Below are 24,109 nucleotides of genomic sequence, written 5' to 3' on the forward strand. Positions count from 1 at the left end.
TTTAACAAATAGATATCACAAGTTGTTTAATCAGTACATTAAGATGATTGTTTTGTATTAAGCTTGTATATAAGATCTACTTAAAATGCACTCATTTGCATACATTTCCAGGAAATAAATGTAAACATTGGATAAAGCCAAGTTCAAAATTCTTGTCTGCATATTTTAGAGGTGGAAAAAAACGTTATTTGGCCCATTTATGAATATTGATATTCAGTCGCGCGGCCTTCCAACGCGCGCGCACACAGCGCTGTCCACGCCCGGTTTAGGGAGGGCGGGTGTAGTGATGTCAGCGCGCAGGGGCTTTGGATTCTGGGAACACAAACACACACATCAGCCATTTTCAGCTTGCTGTGGTCATCCTCTCTCACTTCAGCACAAAGATCCTCCAACTGTCGAGCTGAAAGTGACGAGAAGGATGGACGAAGCGAAAGCGGGTCGTCGCGCGCACGGGCGTTTGTTTTGCTAAGCGCGTCATAGACAATAGCGCATCGGACGCGCATCTTTCGCCGGGGATTCATCTGATTCACGGCTGAAATCATTTTATTGGTGCGAGTCTGGAATTTTGGACGCGTCTCAATCCATAACATCACATTAACAGTCACTCTTCACGCTCGAATTCAGATCAATTAAAAAAAAAAAAAAAAACAACCCAAAAAGCGGATTTTAAAAGGTAAGTTTCTTATTTTTAAACAAATGATTTGTTTCAGTTTTTGATCTGACATTCTTGCAATTAACATACAATAGGATGCTAAACTGCTCTCCGTTTGAATGGGGAAGTTTAGCCTGATCTGCTAAAAACAATAGCTCATATGTGAATAGTGCAAAAGCTGTTTATGTTTGTATAAATAAATATTAACGTTACATTATAATTTGTTTAGACAATGCCTAGAGCAATCCAGAGGATGCATGATGGATTTATGATGCATTTGTTGACTTTGTCCTCATCTTCCAGATAGTGATGGTGCAATGAATATTTCTGGGGTTATGAATCAAATGTGCCTGATTCATTCTCAAATTAGTTATTTGTATAAGAGAATACAAAATGGAGGATGTGAGGCAGTTTGCATGATGAAAATAAGTGTTTGCTGATGTTTTGTGGTGATTTGCAAAGCTTATAACAATTTTGTAGGTTTGTTTGTTTCATATTGACATGCTTTCAAAGCAGGGCCTGTTTTTTGCTCGCAGTGCAGGATCAGATCTGAAGGTGTTGTAATTGTCTGGGAGAGAGTAAGCGCACATTGTGCAAGCAGGCAGAGATGTGGTGTTGTCCTGCGGGTCACCTTGATGGATTTTTCCAGGTTTCAAATGATTATTCCAGGCAGCTGTCAGTCATTGTGAAAGCTGGAATAAAGGCTCATGGGCTTCAGGATGAGGTTTGTGATCTGATCAGATGTGTTTATAAGCTGAACATCTCGTGGTTTAAAATGGGACTCTCCGCTGTGTTGCTGCATTGCAGTCAATAGGCGTGTTGAATGGGGAATGGCGCCTCTGCTGGACGCAGGTGGAAATGCAGGTGAAATCGGCGGAAAAGAACGTCCTAGTACTGCAATAGATGCGAACTTTCTAGATGGAACAACTTTAATATAGACAGTTCGCATGCATATATATGTATGTATATGTGTGTGTGTGTATATATATATAGAATATATAATTAATAATAATAATAATAATAATAATATTATTACTACTAAAATACATAAATATAATTTAATATTTACATTTATAAATATTATTATTCAAATAATAATGGTATTAATAACTGCTATAAAATGATAATAAATATAATACATAATATACTATATAATATTTAGAAAATATTGTCATATATAAAGTGTGTATATATATATATATATATATATATATATATATATATATATATATATATATATATATATATATATATATATATATATATAAATAAAAATACACACACACAGTATTTCACAGAAGTGTGTGTACAGCTTGTATAACAGCGTAAATTTGCTGTCCACTCAAAATAACTCGACACACAGCCATTAATGTCTAAACCGCTGGCCACAAAAGTGAGCAAACCCCTAAGTGAAAATGTGTGTGTGTCAGTTAGCAAATCAGATAAGTTAGCAAGTCAGATTCAGTAACTGAAGGGAGTCGATCGCAAAAAGAATCAGTTCTTTGATTCTGAGGAGTTGGGAATCGACTCTAAAAGTTTGAATCATTTCAATTATATCTTTACACCTCTTCATGAATTACCAACTTTTTTCCAGATCTGTTTTGTTTGTATAATAGTTGAAATTAATATCATGTAATCAACTCTGTCTGGACTGTACAACAATGTATATAATGGTATATTATTTCCTGCATTAGTAAACCTTGATGAAGCTCCTTAGGTGGCTCAGTTTCCTGTTGTTTGGAGCTGAATCACACTGATGACTGTGAATTTATGGTTATCGACGTGAGCACAGATGTTTTTTGGCAGCAGGTCTCTTTTGTCAGCACTTGTGGTCTGTGTTGTCAGATTGGCTGTTTTTGGGTGTGAGGTGTTGTAATGCAATGCTGTGATGATCCTGCTCTTCAGGCTCTAATGGAGTTCATTATAGGATTAGAGTCATTTTGCGCATTTTAGAGCCTGTGTTATATTAGATTGTTTGTTTGATGTGTGTAATCACCAAATTCATCCGTTCTGTCTTCGTCTCATCCCCATCAGCGAGCGGCGTGTCCCGCGGGTGATGTCCACGATGGTGTACCCTCGAGAAGAGGCCCTGGAGCGGCTCACGCAGGATGAGATCGTGTTGAACACTAAAGCGGTGATGCAGGGTTTGGAGACGCTGCGCGGGGAACACGCACAGCTCCTCAACTCCATACTGGACTGCGCTCAGCCTCCCGGCGCCCAGGAGAAATCCACCCTGCTCCGTAAGAGCCTGGAGGACATCGAGTTGGGACTGGGAGAGGCGCAGGTACCTTAATAACACAAGTCTGTGACACTGTTTGAACTAGGAAAGACAAAAATATCCTAAACTGTTTGTAGAGTTTGCAGTAATTTGAACCAGGTTAGTACTTTTATAAGTGGCAACCACCTTACACATCTTAGCAGAGCATTTACTGCAGAAAATGTAAAGCTCTTGTTTTTAATTTAAAAATTACAGAAATCACATTCAGGGCTCAACTGTAAAGATTTATTTTTTTATTTTTTGCCCACCAAGAAAAATGATTTAAAAAAAAAGATAAATGTAAATTATAAATGTTTTCAGAAAAATAATTGCATAATTTATATTACATGGTATTTATAATACATGGTATTTTTGTTTTAAATTTTTATTTTTTATGTTTATTTAATATGTATTTTAAGTTTTTTTTTTTTTTTTTTTTTTTTTTTTAAATTATGAATTTTCCAGACATATATAAATTGAACTTTTTCATCAAATGTTAAGTTGTTTTTTTTTTGTTTGCAAAGGGGGAAAAACCTTTTTTTTTGCTAAGAAAGTTGACAGTAATAGCTAGATATTATACAGATACAATATTTAAAGTTTTATCATATACTAACATTCATAAGTTTAAGTTTGTAAGATTTTTATAATATAATTTAAGTTCATTTTTAAAGTCTCTTCTGCTCACCAAGGCTTAATTTATTTGATGAAAAATACAGTAAAACAGTAATAATGTGAAATGATTACAATTTAAAATGACTTTTTATGTGAATTTATTATAAGATGCAATTTATTCCTGTGATCAAAGCTGAATTTTCAGTATCATTATTCTAGTCTTCAGTGTCACATGATCCTTCAGAAATCATTCTATTTGCTGCTCAAGAAACATTTCTGATTATTATTATCAATGCTTCATATTTTTGTGGAAATAATTATATATTTTTTTCAGGATTTTTTGATGTATAGAAAGTTTAAAAGAACAGTATTTATATGAAATCTACAAAATCTTTTGTAATAGTATATATATGTCATTATTGTCACTTTTGATTATTAATTTAATGCATCCTTGCTGAATAAAAGTATTAATTTTTTATCTCAAATCTCAAGTCAGTTGTGCATGTTATGAAGTTTGTTATATCTCCCTTTAAACCTAAATCAGAAAAACACAAATGTTCTCTGTCTTGTGTCAGGTGATCATCGCTCTATCGGGTCACCTGAGCGCCGTGGAGTCAGAGAAGCAGAAGTTGCGTGCTCAGGTGCGCCGGCTCTGCCAGGAGAACCAGTGGCTGCGGGACGAGCTGGCCAGCACTCAACACAAGCTGCAGAAGAGCGAGCAGAGCGTTGCACAGCTGGAGGAGGAGAAGAAACACCTGGAGTTCATGAACCAGATCCGTAAGCTGGACGAGGACACCTCGCCCTCGGAGGAGAAGGCCGGAGAGAAGGAGAAGGACAATCTGGATGATCTCTTTCCAAACGATGACGACCAGGGACCAGGTGAGAGAGAAAGATGCTTTATCGAGATGGGTGTGTGACTAACCTGACACCTGACCTTAACCTTTCATTTTTACGCTGTCTCTCCAGCTCAGCCCAGTGGTGAAGTGGCGGCACAGCAGGGAGGATACGAGATCCCGGCCCGCCTCCGAACCCTCCACAATCTGGTGATCCAGTACGCCTCTCAGGGCCGCTACGAGGTGGCCGTGCCGCTCTGCAAACAGGCCCTGGAGGACCTGGAGAAAACCTCCGGACACGACCACCCGGATGTGGCCACCATGCTCAACATCCTCGCCCTGGTGTACAGGTCAGAGAGAGCTCCAAAACTGTGACCAGTTGCATAAACAAAGCCTGTGACTGTGTCTTAAAAACTAATCTGACCAACTAGCAGTTAGTCAAAGAGTAATCAGTCTTACTTTTAGGATTCAAAATTTTACCAGTTTACTTAAAGGGATAGTTCACCCAAATATGATCCCATAATTTACTCACCCTCAAGCCATCCTAGGTGTATATCTTCTTTCAGTCAAACACAATTGGAGTTGTATCAAACAATATTCTTGCTCTTCCAAGCTTTATAATGGGAGTAAATTGTAATAACCAATATTTTGAAGACCAAAAAAGCACATCCATCCATCATAAAAGTAATTCATACGGCTCCAGGGGGTTAATAAATGCCTTCTGAAGCGATGGGTTTTTAAATAAAAAATATCCATATTTATAACTTTATAGACTATAATCACTAGTTTCTGGTATCGTCAGTCCACACGTTCATGAGAGTCGAGTTCCGGCGTATGACGTGGGGTTAGTAGGATTAGGATTTAGTGTAAGCTTAGGTGAGAGTAAAGGCCTCTCGCAGTTCAAACAAATAGGGCTGGGCGACAAACTCAATCTCCTTTTAAAAATTCTTGTTTTAGACTTAATTCGTGATCGGAGGTTTGTTTTGCTCTATCGTGTCAGGTCAAAGTTCACTCTTCCACCGGAATTGACTCGCGTACGGAAGCCAGTGATTCTAGTTTATAAAGTTATAAATATGGATATTTTTCTTACAAAATCCCATTGTAACAGTTCGTAAATGGGAAGAAGGAGGCGGGAACCGGCGAACATTCAACGTAACTTTAATTCAAAAATAAACAAAGAACAAAACGAAAGTAATGCCGGCAGACCCTCGCGGACGTCTGCCGGCCACACAAACATAACAAAACCATAACATAAAGTCCAGGCCTGGTCCTCTCTCGTCCTCCACGGTTGTCGCTCCTCCTTTTATGCTCCCGGAGCTCCTCCTTGAGAGACTCAAGGCCGGTGCGCCTCCCAGGTGATGCTTGTTATCACTTGCGTCACCGGCCTCGCGCCGTTCCCTCACAGCTCTCGCCCGCCCTGGTCGCCACACCCATCTCTTCGCTTCATAAGGCCTTATTAACCTCCTGGAGCCGTGTGGATTACGGTTATGATGGATGGATGTGTTTTTTTTTTTGTTTTTTTTTAAATGATACATTTCAGTAAGTTGTATTGTATCTTTCAACATTCCTTCTGATTTCCCATGTGTTCTTCCAGGGATCAGAATAAGTATAAAGAGGCGGCTCACCTGCTGAACGACGCTCTGGCCATCAGAGAGAAAACTTTGGGTAAAGATCACCCCGCCGTGGCCGCCACGCTCAACAACCTCGCCGTGCTGTACGGCAAGCGCGGGAAACACAAGGAGGCCGAGCCGCTCTGCAAGAGAGCTCTGGAGATCCGGGAGAAGGTGGTTTTTAAATTAAAAATTTAATTTTCATTTATCATGATGCTCTATAAGCCAGTATTGCTTTATTTACATATATATGCAAACGTGTGTGTGTGTGTTTGCAGGTACTAGGTAAATTCCACCCTGACGTGGCGAAGCAGCTCAATAATCTGGCACTGTTGTGTCAGAATCAGGGCAAGTATGAGGAAGTGGAGTATTATTACCGCAGGGCGCTCGAGATCTATGAGAACAAACTGGGCACTGACGACCCCAATGTGGCCAAGACCAAAAACAACCTGGTGAGGCGAGATAGCAAAATATTATGTTGAAATGTCCTTTTTTTTTTTTTCTTCTTTTTTTTTTTGATATTCAATGTGTTGTTATAATTCATATATTTGTTCTGAATAGAAGAATTTTTTTTGTGATATTGCAGATGAAGAATTTAATTGAAATGGACTGTTTGAACTGATTCACAGAAATTAATCTCAATGAGTTGACACGTCTACTGTCGTTTTAAAGGCCAAATAAAAGCACATTAATATAATCATGATGAATTATTACCAACAAAATAATATTGAATATATATTTCATACTGTCCTGAACTTACACAAGAAGAGAAAATCCTCTCGGCACAATATATGAACGAAAAAAAGAGTTTTTTGATGTTGAGAGCAAGCAGAATAAATCTGAACTTCCTATTTATATTGCTAATATCATGTGCTCCTATTCTAGAAAGTACATATTCAAGGTCAATAAAGATCATTATCATCTTTTGTGTGGAGAAAATGCAGACGCAGTCCACAAAGAACAAGCCATCTGGGTGAATTTTGATGCAAAACGTGAACGTTTGGCTGTGGATCTGAAAACCCGAGAGCATTATTCTGTCTGAAGCTCATCGATCGTGATCTTCTTTCCTCCACAGGCCACGTGTTACCTGAAACAGGGCAAATTCAAAGACGCAGAGACGCTTTACAAGGAAATTCTGACCCGCGCGCATGAGAAAGAGTTCGGATCGGTCAACAGTATGTACTTATCATAAAACGCATTTCAGGAATATGAGTCCAATGTTGCTTTAATTATGCATGCATGGAAATCATTCATTCATGCATATATTCTTATTTTATGTGAATTACATAAACCTTTTTATGGAAGTGTGTTTTTTCTAAGAATGGACAAGTTTTTTTTTTTTTTTTTAATCTTCATCATCTGTTCCTCAGGATGAAATGAGATGTTTGATCTTTCAGAGGTTTTGTCTAATCTTGTTCACTGTGGCCATCTGTTGTGACATCGCAGCCCTTTAAGCCAATCAGACACTTACAGGATTATGATCAAACATCCACCTGCTTTTCCTAAAGGCTTCAACAAGCTAATTATAGTAAACAAAAGACTAGCCACTCAGTATGATGCTAAAATTTAAAATGCTAGAAACGCTCAAAAGCAGAAACTACTGAATTAATCTTAAAAAAAAAGCCAACTTTTGCTTTATTGCTTATAATGAGAATATTTTTTTCCCCTCAGATGATAACAAGCCAATCTGGATGCATGCAGAGGAACGAGAGGAGAGCAAGGTATTACAGGCTTTATTTACATATAAGAAAATTAATACTTTTATTCAGCAAGGATTGATCAAAAGTGACAGTAAAGGCATTTATAATGTTACAAAAGATTTCTATTTAAAAAAAAAAGACAAGTTTCTACAAAAATATGAAGCAGCACAACTGTTTACAACATAATCAGAAATGTTTCTTGAGGATACAAATCAGCATATTAGAATAATTTCTGAAGGATCATGTGACTGAAGACTGGAGTAATGATGCTGAAAATTCAGATCTGATTACAGGAATAAATTACATTTTAAGTCAACATATTACAATAGAAAACTTATTTTTAATTGTAATAATATTTCACAATTTTACTGTATTTTTGATCAAATGCAGACTTGGTGAGCAGAAGAGACTGAAAAAAGTGTAAAAAATTATTATTATTATTATTAGTTATTATTATTTTGTTACGTTTTATTTATATTTATGTCTGTATCTACTTAAATATATTAATTTTATTTATCTATATTAGTAAACTTATTTATATTAATAAAATTTAATCAATATAACTTTTTCTTTTTTACAGCATTAAACAAAAAATAACTATTTGTATATATAGATATATAATAGTTCAGCCTGGTCCTCCTCTATTCATATAGTTTATACCAATTCTGATATATTTTTTAAATGCTCTCATTTAATTATATCATAATCTGTGTGGTTAATATGAATTCATTCCTGTCTGATGCTCATTTCAGGGAAAGAGGAAGGAATCCGGTCATTACGGAGAGTACGGCAGCTGGTACAAAGCCTGCAAAGTGGACAGGTGAGTGAGCAGGTGCCCTCAGAGGATTATGGGTATCAAAATGTGGAAGCAATGGCTGCATCTGAAATTGAATATTTCCTTACTGAATAATAGTCAAAAAAGTATGTGAAAAGATTAGTATGTCAGAATTAATAGTATTCATAAAACAATATAAGATTCTGAAGAGCGCATTCAATGCACAGTTTATTATCGCATAAGGCCACGGGAGAGGATTTGTGAATGGAGGTGAAGCGACATAACCCATACTGGTAGGTCACACGATAATAACAACATGGCGGATGTAGATTACATTCATACTACACTCATTCATACTATATAAACATACTTTTTTAGCATTCACAAAGCAAGTACTGATTCAAAATAAGTACCTACATTGAGAGTGTGTGATTTCGGATGCAGCTGTAGTTTTGGAGTGATTCTTCTGTTGAATGTGTGTGGATGCTTCTCTCATGCAGCCCAACTGTGAACACCACGCTGAAGAGTCTGGGTGCTCTGTACCGCAGGCAGGGTAAACTGGAGGCCGCTGAAACACTGGAGGAGTGTGCGACCAAGAACCGCAAACAGGTACAAACGCACACACACACGGATTTCCTACCTGATGCTTTACTTGTGTAGTCAACTTCCTGTGCAAATGACTCATACATGAAGAGGAGGTTTATAAGAGTTGTTAAGAATACCTCCATGATTAATTTCGTTTTCTTACATGTTTACTATAGATGTAATACTTATAGTGTATCTTCTTTGTATGTATTTTAGTATTTGTATAATATTATCTTGAATGCATATTCAGTTGTTAGGTGTGGAATATTATAATATGTTATTGTTGATTAATGTTTTAGGAAAGTTGTTAAATTATTGTAAACAATGTATTGAAGTGATACTGCTGATTGCCATTAATATAGCCTTTGCTGCTGATATGGCATTAAATCATAAATAAATAAATAATGTTTTAGCATGTCATTTTCTCCTGCCCAGGTACTGCAGATGAAATTTATCTCTGTAGCTAATTCTGGGTCTGTCATTGACTGTCAATTGTCCCTATTTAATAAAATTTAAATAATAAAAAAAAAAAATCTTTTAGAATCACATTTTTCTGTACTGTTTCTTTTACCTTTCTTTTTTTAAACCAAAATTAATTATATATTTTAATTGACTGTTATTTTAGCGTCATTGAGACACTATTTTCTTAAGTTTTTTTTTTTTTATATAAAAACAAGCTGAAATAAAATGTTTGTTTTTTATATGTATATATATTTTATTATATTATTTTAGTAACATTTAACATTTATTTTATTCTATGCAATTTTATTCTTTTTTTTTTTATGGTTTTAGTTTTAGTTTAAGTTTCACTGAACTCTAATAACCCTGCTGTCAACAATAGAAATATCACAAGAACGGTGCAAAAGCTAATGAAATCATCTCGCTCTGTGTCTGGCAGGGCATTGATGCGATTAATCAGAGTAAAGTGGTGGAGCTGCTGAAGGACGGAGGCTGTGCTGGAGGGGACAGACGTCAGAACCGGGATGGAGTAAACGGCCCCGGAGGCCCCCGAGGAGACTGTGATGGTGATGAAGCTGAGTGGAGCGGGGTCAGTGGAGCTTGTTTGACCTTATGTTTTTTTTTATATTGTAATACATTTTAAAATGTAAGTTATTCCTGCGATGCAAAGCTGAATTTTCAGCATCATTACTCCAGTATTCAGTGTCACATGATCCTTCAGAAATCATTCTAATATGCTGATTTGATGCTCAGTTCTTATCATTTATTATTGGTGCTCAATTATGAATAATAGTTATTATTATTAATGAAAAGCTATTAAGTTTAATGATAATGAAAAGCTTTTAAAGATGCAATTTAAAGGGTTAGTTCACCCAAAAATGAAATTTCTGTCATTAAGTACTGACCCTCATGTTGTTTCAAACCCGTAAGACCTTTGTTCATCTTCAAAACACAAATTAACACATTTTTTTTATCTCCCATACAAAGCAATGAAATTACCACATTCAAGGTCCAAAGAAGTAGTAAAGACATTGTTAAAATTGTCAAGGTGACAGTGGTTCAACCTCAATGTTATATAATCTAATTACAAGTACTTCATTTTTGGAATCTGATTATGTAATCCATATTACATGTAATCAGTTACTACCCAGCTATATATATAATATACATATATATTAGCTTGAAGATTATCATATTTTCTGGGCACAGGATGGCAACGGCGCCCTGCGCAGGAGCGGCTCATTCGGGAAGATTCGTGAAGCCCTGCGCCGCAGCAGCGAGATGCTGGTGAAGAAACTGCAGGGCAGCGGCCCACAGGAGCCACGCAACCCCGGGTGAGATTAAACTGCAACACATCAGGGATGATCTTCTCCATAACGCCTGACAACCACACAAACTGCTCTGATATGGTCCTGTAACTGGTGTTTTTGTTTGGTTCAAAAGGATGAAGAGGGCTAGCTCCTTAAATTTCCTCAACAAGAGTGCAGAAGAAACCTCACAGGTGTGTTTTCATGTGTGCATACACTACTTCCTTTTTTTTTTTTAAAGAAATTAATACTTTTATTTCGCAAAGATACATAAAATTGATCAAAAGTAACAGTAAAGACCTTTTATATTTAATTTCAACGTTGATAATAATCAGAAATGTTTATTGAGAAGCAAATCAGCATATTGGAATGATTTCTGAAGGATCATGTGACACTGAAGACTGGAATAATGATGCTGAAAATTCAGCTTTGGTCACAAGACATTTTAAAATATATTCACATAGAAGAGTTATTTTGTAGTTGTAGTAATATTTCTTTCTTATGCTTCTTGGTGAGCATAAGAGACCTCTTTCAAAAATCTTACCTGTAGAATCTGGGTGGACACGCCCCCTACTACCGATTGGCTCACTCATTATGCCCCCCCCCCCCCCCCCCATCATGGGTGGACACGCCCCCTACTGCTGATTAGTTACAAGTGTGGTCCGGAACACTTTCTACATTTCTCAGAAATTGCTTACTGCACTTTTAATCGATGTTTAAAATTGATGTTTTCCCACTGTATTAAGTTACATGATACCAAATGTGTGTGTGTCTTCAGGAATCTAACAGCGGCCTGTCAGAATCCAGGGGACTGAGCGCTAGTAACGTGGACCTGACCAGACGCAGCTCTCTGATCAGTTAGAAAACAGTGTCTAGACATGGAAAAGGCCAAACGGAGAGGCTGTTTGCTACCTACTTGAATCGAAAATATCATTAAATGTTCCTTATTCAAAACGTTTTCCTAAGAAAAAGGTCTTAAAAGCAAAAATGTCTTTTAGTTTCACATCGCTTGCATAATCTGGGCAACGTCCATCTGCTTTGCCATTAGCCACACTCAACAAACGCAAATGTAAAAGATAAAACGCAATGTAGCACGCTATCACCTACTAAACCACAGGCAGACGATCTGCTCTAGAGACATTCAGTGGTAAAATTACGTCATAGCATGGCATCAAAATTGAGTAGTTTAGAATACAACAATAAAGTAATACTGTCTGTACAAAACATATATTTTCACTGGGATTGCGCTATGGGTTTGCCATTTAAAAAAACAGAAAGGTCATATATGCTAACTCCTTCTACAAAACGACCTCACCGAGTTGAAATGGTGCGAAAACTACATTGCGAATGCACTTACGAAAAATATGAACCTAGAGGTCAGAGACGGATGAGCACTGACTGGTACAACCTCACTTTTGCCTTCCGAGTTTTATGTATATAATGATTTAAATTATTTAAGTTTTTTTGTTTTGCAAAATTAGCGCACAAGGATTTTGTTTACACTGTAGGTGGATTTTTGTCCTGGAGCGACTGGAAAACGTGTTGAACGGTACAGTGAAGGATTCTGCTTTACGAACTGAAGGCTCTTATTTATTAGGGGTTTGGGGCAATTCTGCAACTCTAGATTCATAATTCAAACACTCATTTGTTTTATCTGACTGCTAGAACCCCAGCTCTGTCTGTCATAGCTGTAAAAATATAGAATAATGTGGTGGAAAACGCCAACCATATATAACTGGAAATTTCCATCAGTCTATAATGTGACATGTTTTTCCTTTTACACGATCTTCTAGCCGCCAGAACACCATATGAATCATAGTGTGTGTCTAAAACAGACAATTCCTCCTGTTTTTGTTTTATCTTTTGTCCATTTCATGTTGATTAATTATTAAATATCCTAACAGGAACAACAAATGTCTTAGCGTATGTAAATGTTTTCACCTTTATGTGAATCTGTTACCTTTTTTATCATTAAGATGTGCAGGATTTGTGTGTTTGATATTGGGTTTATTTGAGTGATTTTTCCTCTGTTCGTCAGAGCAATGATGATGATCTCAGTTTCATCTCTGAGTGCACAGATGACACTAGCTTTTGGATCCAGCCATACAAACAGGTAAATCTCATGAATACATGTCTCATATTTCACCTAAAAGTGTATGCAATTATATTTTGTATAAAGAAAATGGACCATCGCCTTTGCATTGTCACATTATTTTCATCACAGCACCCCCCCCCCCCCCAAAAATTCCATTACTATATATGCATTATATATGCATAAATTAAAGGCAGTACAACAAATACTACCATAATTAATAAATAATTCACCACTGATATATAGCAGTTATTTCACATTGTGTTGTAATATGTTTCGTTGCCCTTGATCATATCATAATGGTCCTTAAAAAATTAAAACCTTAAAATCTTATTAATTCTATATAATTCTCAAATTTCATTCAATTTTTTTCTTGTTTTTTGGTGAAATATGACAGACTTGTTCTTGATTAGTTTTGTGAGATTTACTCGATCAGAATGTATTGCAAGAAGTTACCAATGGGTTCATTTTAATTTTTGCGTTTTGTTAGAATGAACAAAATAAGGGTTCTAGAAAGTGCTTGAGTGAAGAGAAAAAATAAAGTGATGAAAATTATCAGTAATGAATGTTGGTATGAAGGAATTGAAGATAAAGATTATGAATGTCACTATTGATTGTAAAATACTCAATTTTTGACTCACAACTACAAAAACACACGTTTCTAATAATGCCGTGTTTACACCACATATGAATGTGAACCCACTTTTGACTGTCCTGTTTGTCATGACTACTGATGATTTGTGATGCCTTTCTCTCACCACATGTAATGTACGCCTCACTGGTTATATTGTGCTGCAGTTACAGTTGACCTTCTGCACTGATCTCAGAACAGCGCCCCCTGTCTTAATCAGAAATCGTAGGGTTGTAGAAACCTGTTGTACCCAGATCAACTGTGAAGGGAAACGTCTACCAGCTCTGTCTGTAGAATGTAGCCGTGCCGCCCAACATCCTTCCTCAGAGATGCATTTCACTTGTGAAGGGGCCAACCTCATGTATGTTTTAATAAAAGGTTCGAAATAAACTCTGCTTTTCAAACCAAATTAATGTTTGTGTGTGTCTTTATTATGCTGGCTTGACAGTTAAAGCATATCCCTAACCAGAAACTCATGTCTACGATGAAACTCAGCACAGACCTTCAGCCTACGCTTGGTAAGCTTTAAATGTTTATTGTTAAAGGTCTGTCATTTAGTTACAGTCACTATTGGAGCAGTAAATGTAAGTTTGAGAGTAATATTATTAGTGTTCTCCAGCTCAGAGTGTTAGATTACCTGACTGGAGAAATTATGATATATACCTATCAGAGTTTGACATGGGATCTCTGTGTAGCACAAGACAGTGATTTAATGCACATTTGGACAGCATTAAACTGAAATTAGTCCCTTTGTAGACTAAAGGGGTCTTGACCCCAGCCCTGCCACATTTTCTTTCGGTTTCCACCAGTTAAAGTTCATCAGATAACATTTGAGGCGTTATATTTGTGTTTGGTGGGCAGCTCTGCAGACCCACTCATGTCATATACAGAAACACTGAAGTTTGAGTGTCAACTTCCTGTCTCAGCTGCCTGTCTTTTGACTGCTGAAGCCCTCGCATGAGGAAACCAGAGCAGCGACAGAAGCGTCTGAAACAGGTCTGTGAAATGCGCTAGTTCGAATTCACCAACGTAAAGAAAATGGCTGCCAACAAAAACCGCCGCCCAAAAAGCGTTGACATCAGCAGTCATATTACTGGTAAGTTCCTCTTTCAGAGTATGACTATATAAAGGTTTAAACTTAATGTTAACAAAGGCAGGTCAATGCTAGTTTTAGTTGCTGCCTTAACCTTGAAGGAGCCTCCCCTTTGGAGCCCTTTCCTTCTGAAGAACTTAAGGACTTTCTGATTATGCTTTTTTTTTTTTAACCATTAGTCATACACTAAAACAGTTTTGCAATTACCAGACAGTTCAAAAAAACATCAAGACGGGTGCAGGTAAGTCTGAACCTGTGAATGTCTGAAGGAACGTCGTTTTATCTGAGATGACCACCTCTCTTTCTTTCAGGTTCTTTCTCTCATCTGTCCATGGGGCCAGAATCCACCATGGCGGGGCCCATACACATCCACTTTCAGATCGGGCTCCTTAAAGAGGAGGTACAGATCCCTGAGGGACTCCTCAGCTTCCAGCAGGCAAAGCATCTCGCAGTAGAAATAATTGAGAGAAAGGTACTGTGAAACCTCAACATTTGATGTTTTTATTGAGCATGTGATGTTAAAACTTCAAAGAAATAGTTCATTCAGAAATAGTAGGGTAAATTTAAATGTTGTCATTGTTTATTCCAAACTTGTATGACTTCCTTACAACGAATGAGTGAATGGGGCAGTCAAGCACAAACAGCACTATAAAAGGTTTGTGCATTTGTAATACAAGACTTAAAATAGCTGTAGGGCTTTTCACATTGCGCTTAACCCTGGGGTAAAAGGGACGTTTCACACTTGTAATTTAGAAGCAGGATTGGCCCCACTTTTTTTTACCTTTTTACCGCAGCGTGTTAACTCCGCATTGCGGTGCCAAACATGTGCAGTGTGAAATGATGCAGTGTTAGGGGCCATTCACACTGAGCGTGTTTTTCCATTCCACTGCCCTACTTTTTCATTAATTTTCAATGTAAACAGGTGCTAGACGGATGTCTTTAAAGTCTGCGTGAACAGAAGTTGCGACTGACTTTACTTCAGTATTGTGACGTGTTTTTGTATATATGTTTTTGTGACGTGTATTATATACAGAATGTGAAAAATGGAGGGCGAGACTTGTTTTTTTCCTTTGGGAATTGATTGGATCTAGAAAAGTAGGCGTTGCATTCAGTTTGTTTTCAAAGCTCACAGCAAACTGACAGTTGGAGGGGATGTTCAACCAAAGCCTTCAGAAGTCATCAGAAAAGGAAGCGGATACAATATTTATATGTAGATACCACCAAAGTCCCTTTAAGACAAGTCATTTCACTCGGCGGCCGTCTTTGAAATACCTCTCGGGCATCCAAGTACAGCTCCTATCTCATTGAACGGGGAAATATCAAATTCTCTAAAGCTTTCAATTAAATTTCATATTTGAAATAACCAATGAAATCTGACAACAACCGTCTCATAAATATTGTTTCTAAACGCTCGAATCATGACAAAAAAACTATATTTTTCAGGCTGGATCAACCTAATCTGGATCAACAATGCGTGTCTCTTGTGCCTCATTTCGGAGGCGTGCATCTGGCTGTTTCTATAGAAACCGGAGCTTCTAACGGCCGCTGCAGTGATGCGATGACTTTACCAATCGGCGATTGGCTCTTATTTAGAAGGCGGGACTTATTCCGCCGTATTGCACATTGCACTTACTCCCATTCATAATAATACGAGTGACGCGTCTTGTGTTATTCTATAGTCTTTGATACCACATTCGATCACTCCAGAAAAGTTGGTGCACCCGCCATCTTAAAACAGTCAATGTGTCATCACTCACAGTAACAATTAATGATGCCACAACATTGTGCAGCTTCTGGATGTAAAAACCACAGAGATTTAAATTTCCAACGAAATGGGATAAACTTTCTCAGGTGAAAATGTGTTGGTTTGTGTTTTTATACATATACAAACACAACTTCATTCTTTATAAATCTCTCCAACAGTGTGTAATGTTAGCTTTAGCCCGTTAGCCACGGAGCACAGCCCCAAAATCATTCAGAATCAAATGTAAACATCCAAATAAATACTATACTTGCATGATCCGATGCATGCAGCATGCATGACGAACATTTTGTAAAGATCCATTTTGAGGATTATATTAGCTGTGTGAACTTTGTTTATGCAATGTATTTATAGAGTCGAGAGCTCTGGGGCGGGGAGCGTGAGAATTTAAAGGGGAAACAGCCTGAATCGGCGCATATTTAATGATGCCCCAAAATAGGCACTTAAAATTAATTAAAAAAAATCTATGGGGTATTTTGAGCTGAATCTTTACAGACACATTCAGGGGACACCTTAGACTTAATTACATCTTGTGAAAATGTGTTCTAGGACACCTTTAAACTCAAGTATTGGGTTTCAATTTACTCAAATATCTAATGATACAAATGTAAAAATAAAAAACTTTAAATCTTATTAAGATACAGTGATATATAATATGATATATATATTTATACTCTTTATTATATACAGAAATGGGCAATGGTGAAGATATTTAGACAGTTTGGGAACCCTGTTTTGTTTTCAGACAGTTTAAAATAACTTTCAAAAAAGTTCACTAGGCTACTAACGTTATTGCCACTCGTCAACGGCAGTTGTCACAGTTGCAAGGTGACAAGAACAAATAATCTTCCATAGGCTAGAGACCGTCCCATTTAACAATGCGTGGTCCAACCTTGCAGCTTGTCTATGGACGAAAGGCCATTTCAGAGGGGAAGTACATTTTCAGATTTTGATTAAACATTACTAATATTTTATTTTTTGGAATAACCTGCACAGATGATTTGTTTACCACAAGCCTAGTAATGTGCGCTAACAAAATAAATAGGGTCGATTTTGTGGCCGACTTTATCCTTTGCACTCACGTCTTTTGCAGAGTCCCGCGCATGACACGGCATTAAACATGGTGCTCAAGTTAAAGGTTTTTTTGTTTTTTGTTTTTTTTAAAAAGCATCTTGCACTTTTTTTTCCATATTATTAGAACACTGTGTCATGCGCGAGGTGCTGCAAAAGAGAAGAGACGTGAGCGCAACAGTTAAAGACATCCGTCTAGCGTGTTTACATTGAAAAACATTGGGAAAGTAGTGCAGAGGAATAGAAAAAATGTGTTTTTAGTAAACAGCCCCTTAGCCCTGATTTATAATTCTGCGTTGAGTGTACGCCGTAGCTACGGCGTAGTCTGACGTGCACCTATTCAAAATTGTAACAATGCGTCAATTCTACGTGGACCACAAGCGCTGTGATTGGTCTGCTAGAACCCCTCCCTGAGGTCAAAAAACTGGCGTGGCGCAATCAGAGAAGAGCAAACGTTTTCAACTTCCATAGGGATTAAAAACACTCTGTTTCACATACAGTCATACTGCAACAAAAGTCATTACCTATTTGCCGCTTCTATCTGTAAGGTTCTCTGACAAATTACATGACAAGCTGCTTCTTCTTCTGCTTTTGCCTTGATACTCAATATGACCGTGGACACTGCCTACTAGTGGTCTGCATGCGCGTCAACGCAGACAATGAAGCAGAAGTATAAATGAAAACAGATGCATAGCCTACGGCACAGAGGCACTGGCGTAGGTCCGACACAGAAGTATAAATCAGCCTTTAGCGAGCGACAACCAATCACTTGCCTCATATCATATCCACATGCTTTGGACAGTCACAGAAACACAGCACGTTGTATAAACAGTAATTTCAGCATTTGAAATTAAGTGGGAAAAATGTGGAATGCTGAGAGAATGCGACAACTGGAGTGAAGAAGAGACCGTTTCATTCTTACCTTTTATAGTCTGAAAAGTTAGGATAAACTTGTACAGTCAGCAATATATGGGCCATTTTACAGAATTGGTGCAAAGTCAGAGTTGGAAACTTCTTGCAAAATATTTTTCTACAAATGTTGTATGTATGCAAACTGTATAATATCCAAGGTATACATTTCTAGTAATATGTGCAGTTAATTCTCATATTTTATTTTCAGAAAGTTTTGGAATAAACAAACAAACAAACAAACAAACACTATCGTAACATCTTAGCTGATAATTCAATATACTTTATTTTTGACAAATCATTCCATGTTTTGGTCGTGATTGCACATTTTCGGTAGTGACAGTAATGTCTTGGTAGCAACAACATCACAATACAGAATTTTAACTTGCATACTACAACCCTACTAAAACATATTAAAATACTAATGATTTGCATAACTGTACTAAAATTTAGTTTATTTCCCCAAATTATTATGTGTTCCTTTTGTCACTTCTAAAACAATGATGACGTTGTTTCGGTAGTGACAATTTTAGATATCTTTGAGCCTAGCTCAAAGATGCTAATTAGCGCATTGTTACCTAGTAGCACAGTTCTGAACAGTACACAGAAAACAAACTCAGTTTTATTAAATAACACTCAAAAAACAATGATGTCACTAGTAGTGACTGTTTCAGTGTGTGTGTGTGTGTATATATATATATATATATATATATATATATATATATATATTTAAAAAAAAAAACAAACAAACAAAAAAAAACAATGGGAAAATGTGCAAAAATTATTTCAATATAATTTTCACAAGTTGAAATGTAGGGGTTAGGGTTGGGGACAGCCACTTCCCAATTGAAAGTACCCAATAGATGATGATTTTATATATTTAGATATTTTAAATATTATTGTGGGATTCAATAGATAATAGAAGAGTCTTAGTAAACATCTAAAATTTGAATATTTAAATGCTTTTTAAATGTGTTTTTTTGGTTGTGGGACAGCAGTTTGCACCAACTGTAGAATGGCCCATATAGGATATGATGATGCGCAATGATACAGCCTTTATGTAAAAGTCGTGTGGGGTATTTGTCCAATCAGTGATACTGACACAAATATGCAAATAAGAGCATTAACCAAGGTAGACGTCATAAATAATTTATGACAGAATTTTAATTTTAATTGAACTATTCCCGTACAATGTTCTGCATTCATGCAGTGTCAGTCAAACACCCACACTAATAAAAACACATTACTGACAATGACTTCAGTGATTACTGCTTTCCACAGTGCACAAAAGGTCAAGTGCACACATGCCATCCATACAAACAATTGTGACACAGCTGACTGGACTCTTGCCTCTCTCTCTCTCTCTCTCTCTCTCTCTCTCTCTCTCCAACAACAAAATTATCTTTTCATATCCTTCAGGCTTTCAACTTTAAAGAGGAACGTTAGCACGACTTGTTCTGCCAATTGCCTTTAGTATCTTCTGCCTTTAGTATCCGCAAAACATTTTCATTGCTTTGTTAGTGGTTTGAACTATGATTGGTTCCTAAAACACTTATATGCAGTCTTAGTTTATCTTCGATGGGTGAGGGGAAGCAAATGAACTATCATAATCACAATCTGTAGATGTTATCTGTCTGTATGGCTTTTTGAGAATCTAACACTATTACCATTTCACACATTTTGCCAGGCTGTTCCTATGCAGAGTAATTCATGGTATTTTTTTTAACTATAAAAAGAGTTTGAAGAATTCTCACTTGTGTGTTCAAGAAAGATTCATGAAAGAAGGGGAAGTTAAAGAGAGTGTGTGTGAAGACACCACAGAATTAGGTGCTACTCAAACATTCACCAACAAACACACACAGTATCTCAGCCCTCCTTCAGCATCTCTCCCCCTCCGGCTGCCTCTCTGTTTGTCCGCTGTGGTTCACAGCATCTGCATGTAACTTTCCAACCACAGACTCTTCCCCTAACACACACATGCACACACACCTTTTCTCTGCTTGACCTTCTTACAGTGCAGTTTCCACTGCAGTGGGACAGGATCATCGCTCGCACACACACACACACACACACACTGACCTTTTTTATGGAATGACCTCCCATATACACACACAACGTACAAACACATGAACGCTAACCGATCTTGTATAACGGCATTCACACACATTCACGGAAACTTCGTGACTTTAATACGGAAGGCGGTCTGGTGGAAGCTAGATATTTTACTTCATAACTAAACTTGTTAAATATGGGTTTGTTTGTTTGTTTTTTACACAAACACATCGCTTCGCTTCAGAAGGCCTTTATTAACCCCCCAGAGCCGTGTGGAATATGTTTATGATGGATGGATGTAGATGGAAGCACTTTCTTCAGCTCATACTAGTGACCCCTGTTCACTGCCATTATAAAGCTTGAATGCATCAGGATATTTATTAAAAGATCTTCAATTGTGTTCATCAAAAAGGAGAAAGTCATATACACCTAGGATGGCTTGAGGGTGAGTAAAGCTTGGGTTAATCTAATCCTTTAAGACAGTGATACTTGAGGACCAAATTCAGTTTACACCTTTATTTAAAACATATGTACAAACAAGAATGTGAATCCAGAAAATCAAAGCCACGCGCAAAGTTTCATGTTATGTGTTTCCCATGGAAAACCATAATAAGGAAAACGCTTAATGTGCAATTTAGTGCAATGGGTTCATATTCTGGGCTCATCATCAATAAGGTGTGTGTTAAATGTAACCTTTTAACATCACTGTCAGAGAAGAGATGTTGCTGCTAGAGGGAGGGGATTTTGATGAACTGTTTACCCGCCATTGAGGGTGCAGGAAATTTACAGGTAAGACCCGAGGACCAGACATGATGAATAAAGACCAGGAGTCAGAGATACGATCAATGTCAAATTTTACTGAAGAATAATTTGCAGTTTCTCTAACACAGGTCACTAGACTACGTCATTACTTCAGGTTGAATGTTTCTGATTGGTTAAGACATAGATGAACTTGGAAAATCTCGACACATGGACATAGTTCGAAGCATATCTCTATTGATTATCTGGATAACAACAGGGGTCCTGGTCAATTATATGAGCGTCTCTAGGCTTCAGTTTGTCTTCCATGTGTGCCAGTTGCTCACCTCACGGAAGTCAGGACCTGTAACAAAGGATACTGATGCTTACACACGGATACACGGCTTATTCAAGATTGGAGTTTGTTGAGCTCTAGATCTGATGAGGAAACTTTCCCATACATAAGACTTTTTCTAAGAAAGAGAGACATTTTTGTCATTATTCTCTTGTGATTGAAGATGAAAGTAAAGTAAATTCTTTAACTGTGAATTGGTCACGTAGGACACAGATCTGAATGACCCCAGTAACCTAGGCTGTCATGGTCAGCTTGAAGAGTAAATATGTTTTAACATGTGTTGGGTGCTTCTCACAAGCTTGAAGAAGTAATTTAAATCATTTAATATTTAGAAGGATAAATATTGATTAACAACTTGATTACCAACCTCTCAAATGGATACATATTGAAGCCGCAGCAGATTCAAGAATTTCAATATTTTATTCAGAATACAACATAGATGACATATCAAATGTTAAAACTGAGAAAATGTATCATTTTAAGGGAAAAATAAGTTTATTTTAAATTTCATGGCATCAACACATCTCAAAAAAATTGGGACAAGGCCATGTTTACCACTGTGTGGCATCCCCTCTTCTTTTTATAACAGTCTGCAAACGTCTGGGGGCTGAGGAGACAAGTTGCTCAAGTTTAGGAATAGGAATGTTGTCCCATTCTTGTCTAATACAGTCTTCTTTGTCGCATCTTCCTCTTTATGATGCACCAAATGTTTTCTATGGGTGAAAGATCTGGACTGCAGGCTGGCCATTTCAGTACCCAGATCCTTCTTATATGCAGCCATGATGTTGTAATTGATGCAGTATGTGGTCTGGCATTGTCATGTTGGAATATGCAAGGTCTTCCCTGAAAGAGACGACGTCTGGATGGGAGCATATGTTGTTCTAGAACTTGGATATACCTTTCAGCATTGATGGTGCCTTTTCAAATGTGTAAGCTGCCCATGCCACACGCACTCATGTAACCTCATACCATCAGAGATGCAGGCTTCTGAACTGAGCGCTGATAACAACTTGGGTTGTCCTTGTCCTCTTTAGTCCGGATGACATAGCATCCCAGTTTTCCGAAAAGAACTTCAAATTTTGATTCGTCTGACTACAGAACAGTTTTCCACTTTGCCACAGTCAGTGGTGTAATGTAACGAAGTAATAATACTTCGTTACAGTACTTAAGTATTTTTTGGGAGAATCTGTACTTTACTTGAGTTTTTATATTTCTGTCAACTTTTACTTTTACTCCACTACATTTCCTAAATAAAATGTATACTTTTACTCCGATACATTTTCCCAAAGCATTTTCGTTACTTACTACAAAATAAAGTCGGAAGAACACAGAGTGCAAGCAAGCATGTGCAAACAAGAGCTCGCACAACCGCGGTTGATTTAATTTTCCGGGTTGCGTCCGTTGCTGGAGCGGCTGAGAAGAGTGTGCTGTCATTACGAGACATTACGAGAGCGGCCTCTAGAGGCGAAATAAAAACTATCACTGATGCCTCGTATGGTTTCTTTTGACACGTGATGTGAGGCTGCGCGCTGCACAGAGCGGGTCACTTCAAAACTATTTAAAACGGACAACAAAACGGTATGTTATACAGTGAACACTACAGTACATGTTTTCATATCATTATTAAGTAATTAGTTTGTTGACTAGATGCTGCATTAGTGTTGAACAGTATGTTTGTCGTCGAGGCTGAGAGGATGCTAACATTAGTAGTGCCTCGAGCGGTTAAAACAATGTGACAAAAACACAAACTGGTTAATATCATTGTTACCATTCATTTTCATTAGTTCATATCCATTTGTTCGCTGTTATGCATTCATTATCCAGTGAAGTTGCATATTTAAACTGTAACGTATCCGTATCATGCAGCAACAGAAACATAAATCAGAAATGTATTCGATTTCAGTTATTTATTTATCGGCACTTGTAACACATTTTGATTAGATTATCAAGTATTCTAAAAAAGAGGCTAATAATGTGTGAAAGTAGGCTATACATATAATAGACCCATGCTCTGCCTTTGTGTGTAAAGATGGTAATTTCTAAGCATGACTGTTTGGATTTATAGGAAATGAAAACACTTTACAAGAGTCCATTTGTAACATTAAATAAGGTTAATAAAAGTATTGTTCATTTTTAATTTCAACATTTACGTTTTAACATTTTAAAGTTGTCTCTTACATTAGTTATAATGCACTATGAATTAACATGAACGATCAATGTATAATTAATATATTAGTATTTTTCATATTTAAAACTTACAAAAAAACATTTAGCCATTTTTTTTAATTCAAAGAAACAAAATGTAAGAGTTAAAATTGAACACAATCTTGCTGCTCAAACTGTGTATAAAACAATTTTTAATATGTTTTGCTCCTTTTGTATTTTACATTTACTTGTACTTTTACTTTCAATACTTAAGTATGTTTAATATCAAAAAAATACTTTTTGTACTTAAGTACAAAAAATAGCACATACTTTACAACTTTTACTCAAGTAACATTCTAAACAGTGACTTTAACTTCTACCAAAGTCATTTTCTGGTAAGATAACTATACTTTTACTCAAGTATGGTTTTCGAGTACTTTATACACCACTGGCCACAGTCCATTTTAAATG

General features: G+C 37.0%; 2 protein-coding genes across 5 annotated transcripts in view; both read left to right on the plus strand.

The window, feature by feature from the left end:
- Positions 1-325: 325 nt before the first annotated feature.
- Positions 326-13,912, plus strand: klc2 (kinesin light chain 2). 4 transcript variants are annotated; one of them, XR_010896358.1, is made up of 15 exons: positions 326-673; positions 2,687-2,936; positions 4,097-4,400; positions 4,488-4,704; positions 5,949-6,138; positions 6,243-6,416; positions 7,040-7,139; positions 7,636-7,685; positions 8,417-8,484; positions 8,940-9,048; positions 9,923-10,072; positions 10,693-10,817; positions 10,927-10,984; positions 11,569-12,903; positions 13,681-13,754. XR_010896358.1 is itself a non-coding variant. In XM_067399829.1 (15 exons), the coding sequence occupies exons 2-15, from the start codon at positions 2,709-2,711 to the stop codon at positions 13,900-13,902; spliced, it is 2,070 nt and encodes a 689-aa protein (XP_067255930.1). In that variant the 5' UTR covers positions 326-673; positions 2,687-2,708; the 3' UTR covers positions 13,903-13,912. The 4 variants fall into 4 exon arrangements, 3 of the variants coding, with proteins under 3 accessions (XP_067255930.1, XP_067255931.1, XP_067255932.1); XM_067399829.1 differs by having other exon boundaries at positions 12,829-12,903; positions 13,681-13,912; XM_067399830.1 differs by having other exon boundaries at positions 9,944-10,072; positions 12,829-12,903; positions 13,681-13,912.
- A 533-nt stretch (positions 13,913-14,445) lies between these two features.
- Positions 14,446-24,109, plus strand: part of LOC137030757 (serine/threonine-protein kinase D3-like) — a 32,883-nt gene continuing 23,219 nt past the window's right edge. The window contains exons 1-2 of the mRNA XM_067401193.1: positions 14,446-14,609; positions 14,918-15,078. Of these exons, the coding sequence (XP_067257294.1) occupies positions 14,552-14,609; positions 14,918-15,078 (219 nt within the window). The 5' untranslated portion in view covers positions 14,446-14,551. The remainder of the gene's footprint in view (positions 14,610-14,917; positions 15,079-24,109) is intronic.

The sequence above is a fragment of the Chanodichthys erythropterus genome, chromosome 11 (assembly GCF_024489055.1).
Source record: "Chanodichthys erythropterus isolate Z2021 chromosome 11, ASM2448905v1, whole genome shotgun sequence".
In the NCBI taxonomy this organism is placed as follows: domain Eukaryota; kingdom Metazoa; phylum Chordata; class Actinopteri; order Cypriniformes; family Xenocyprididae; genus Chanodichthys; species Chanodichthys erythropterus.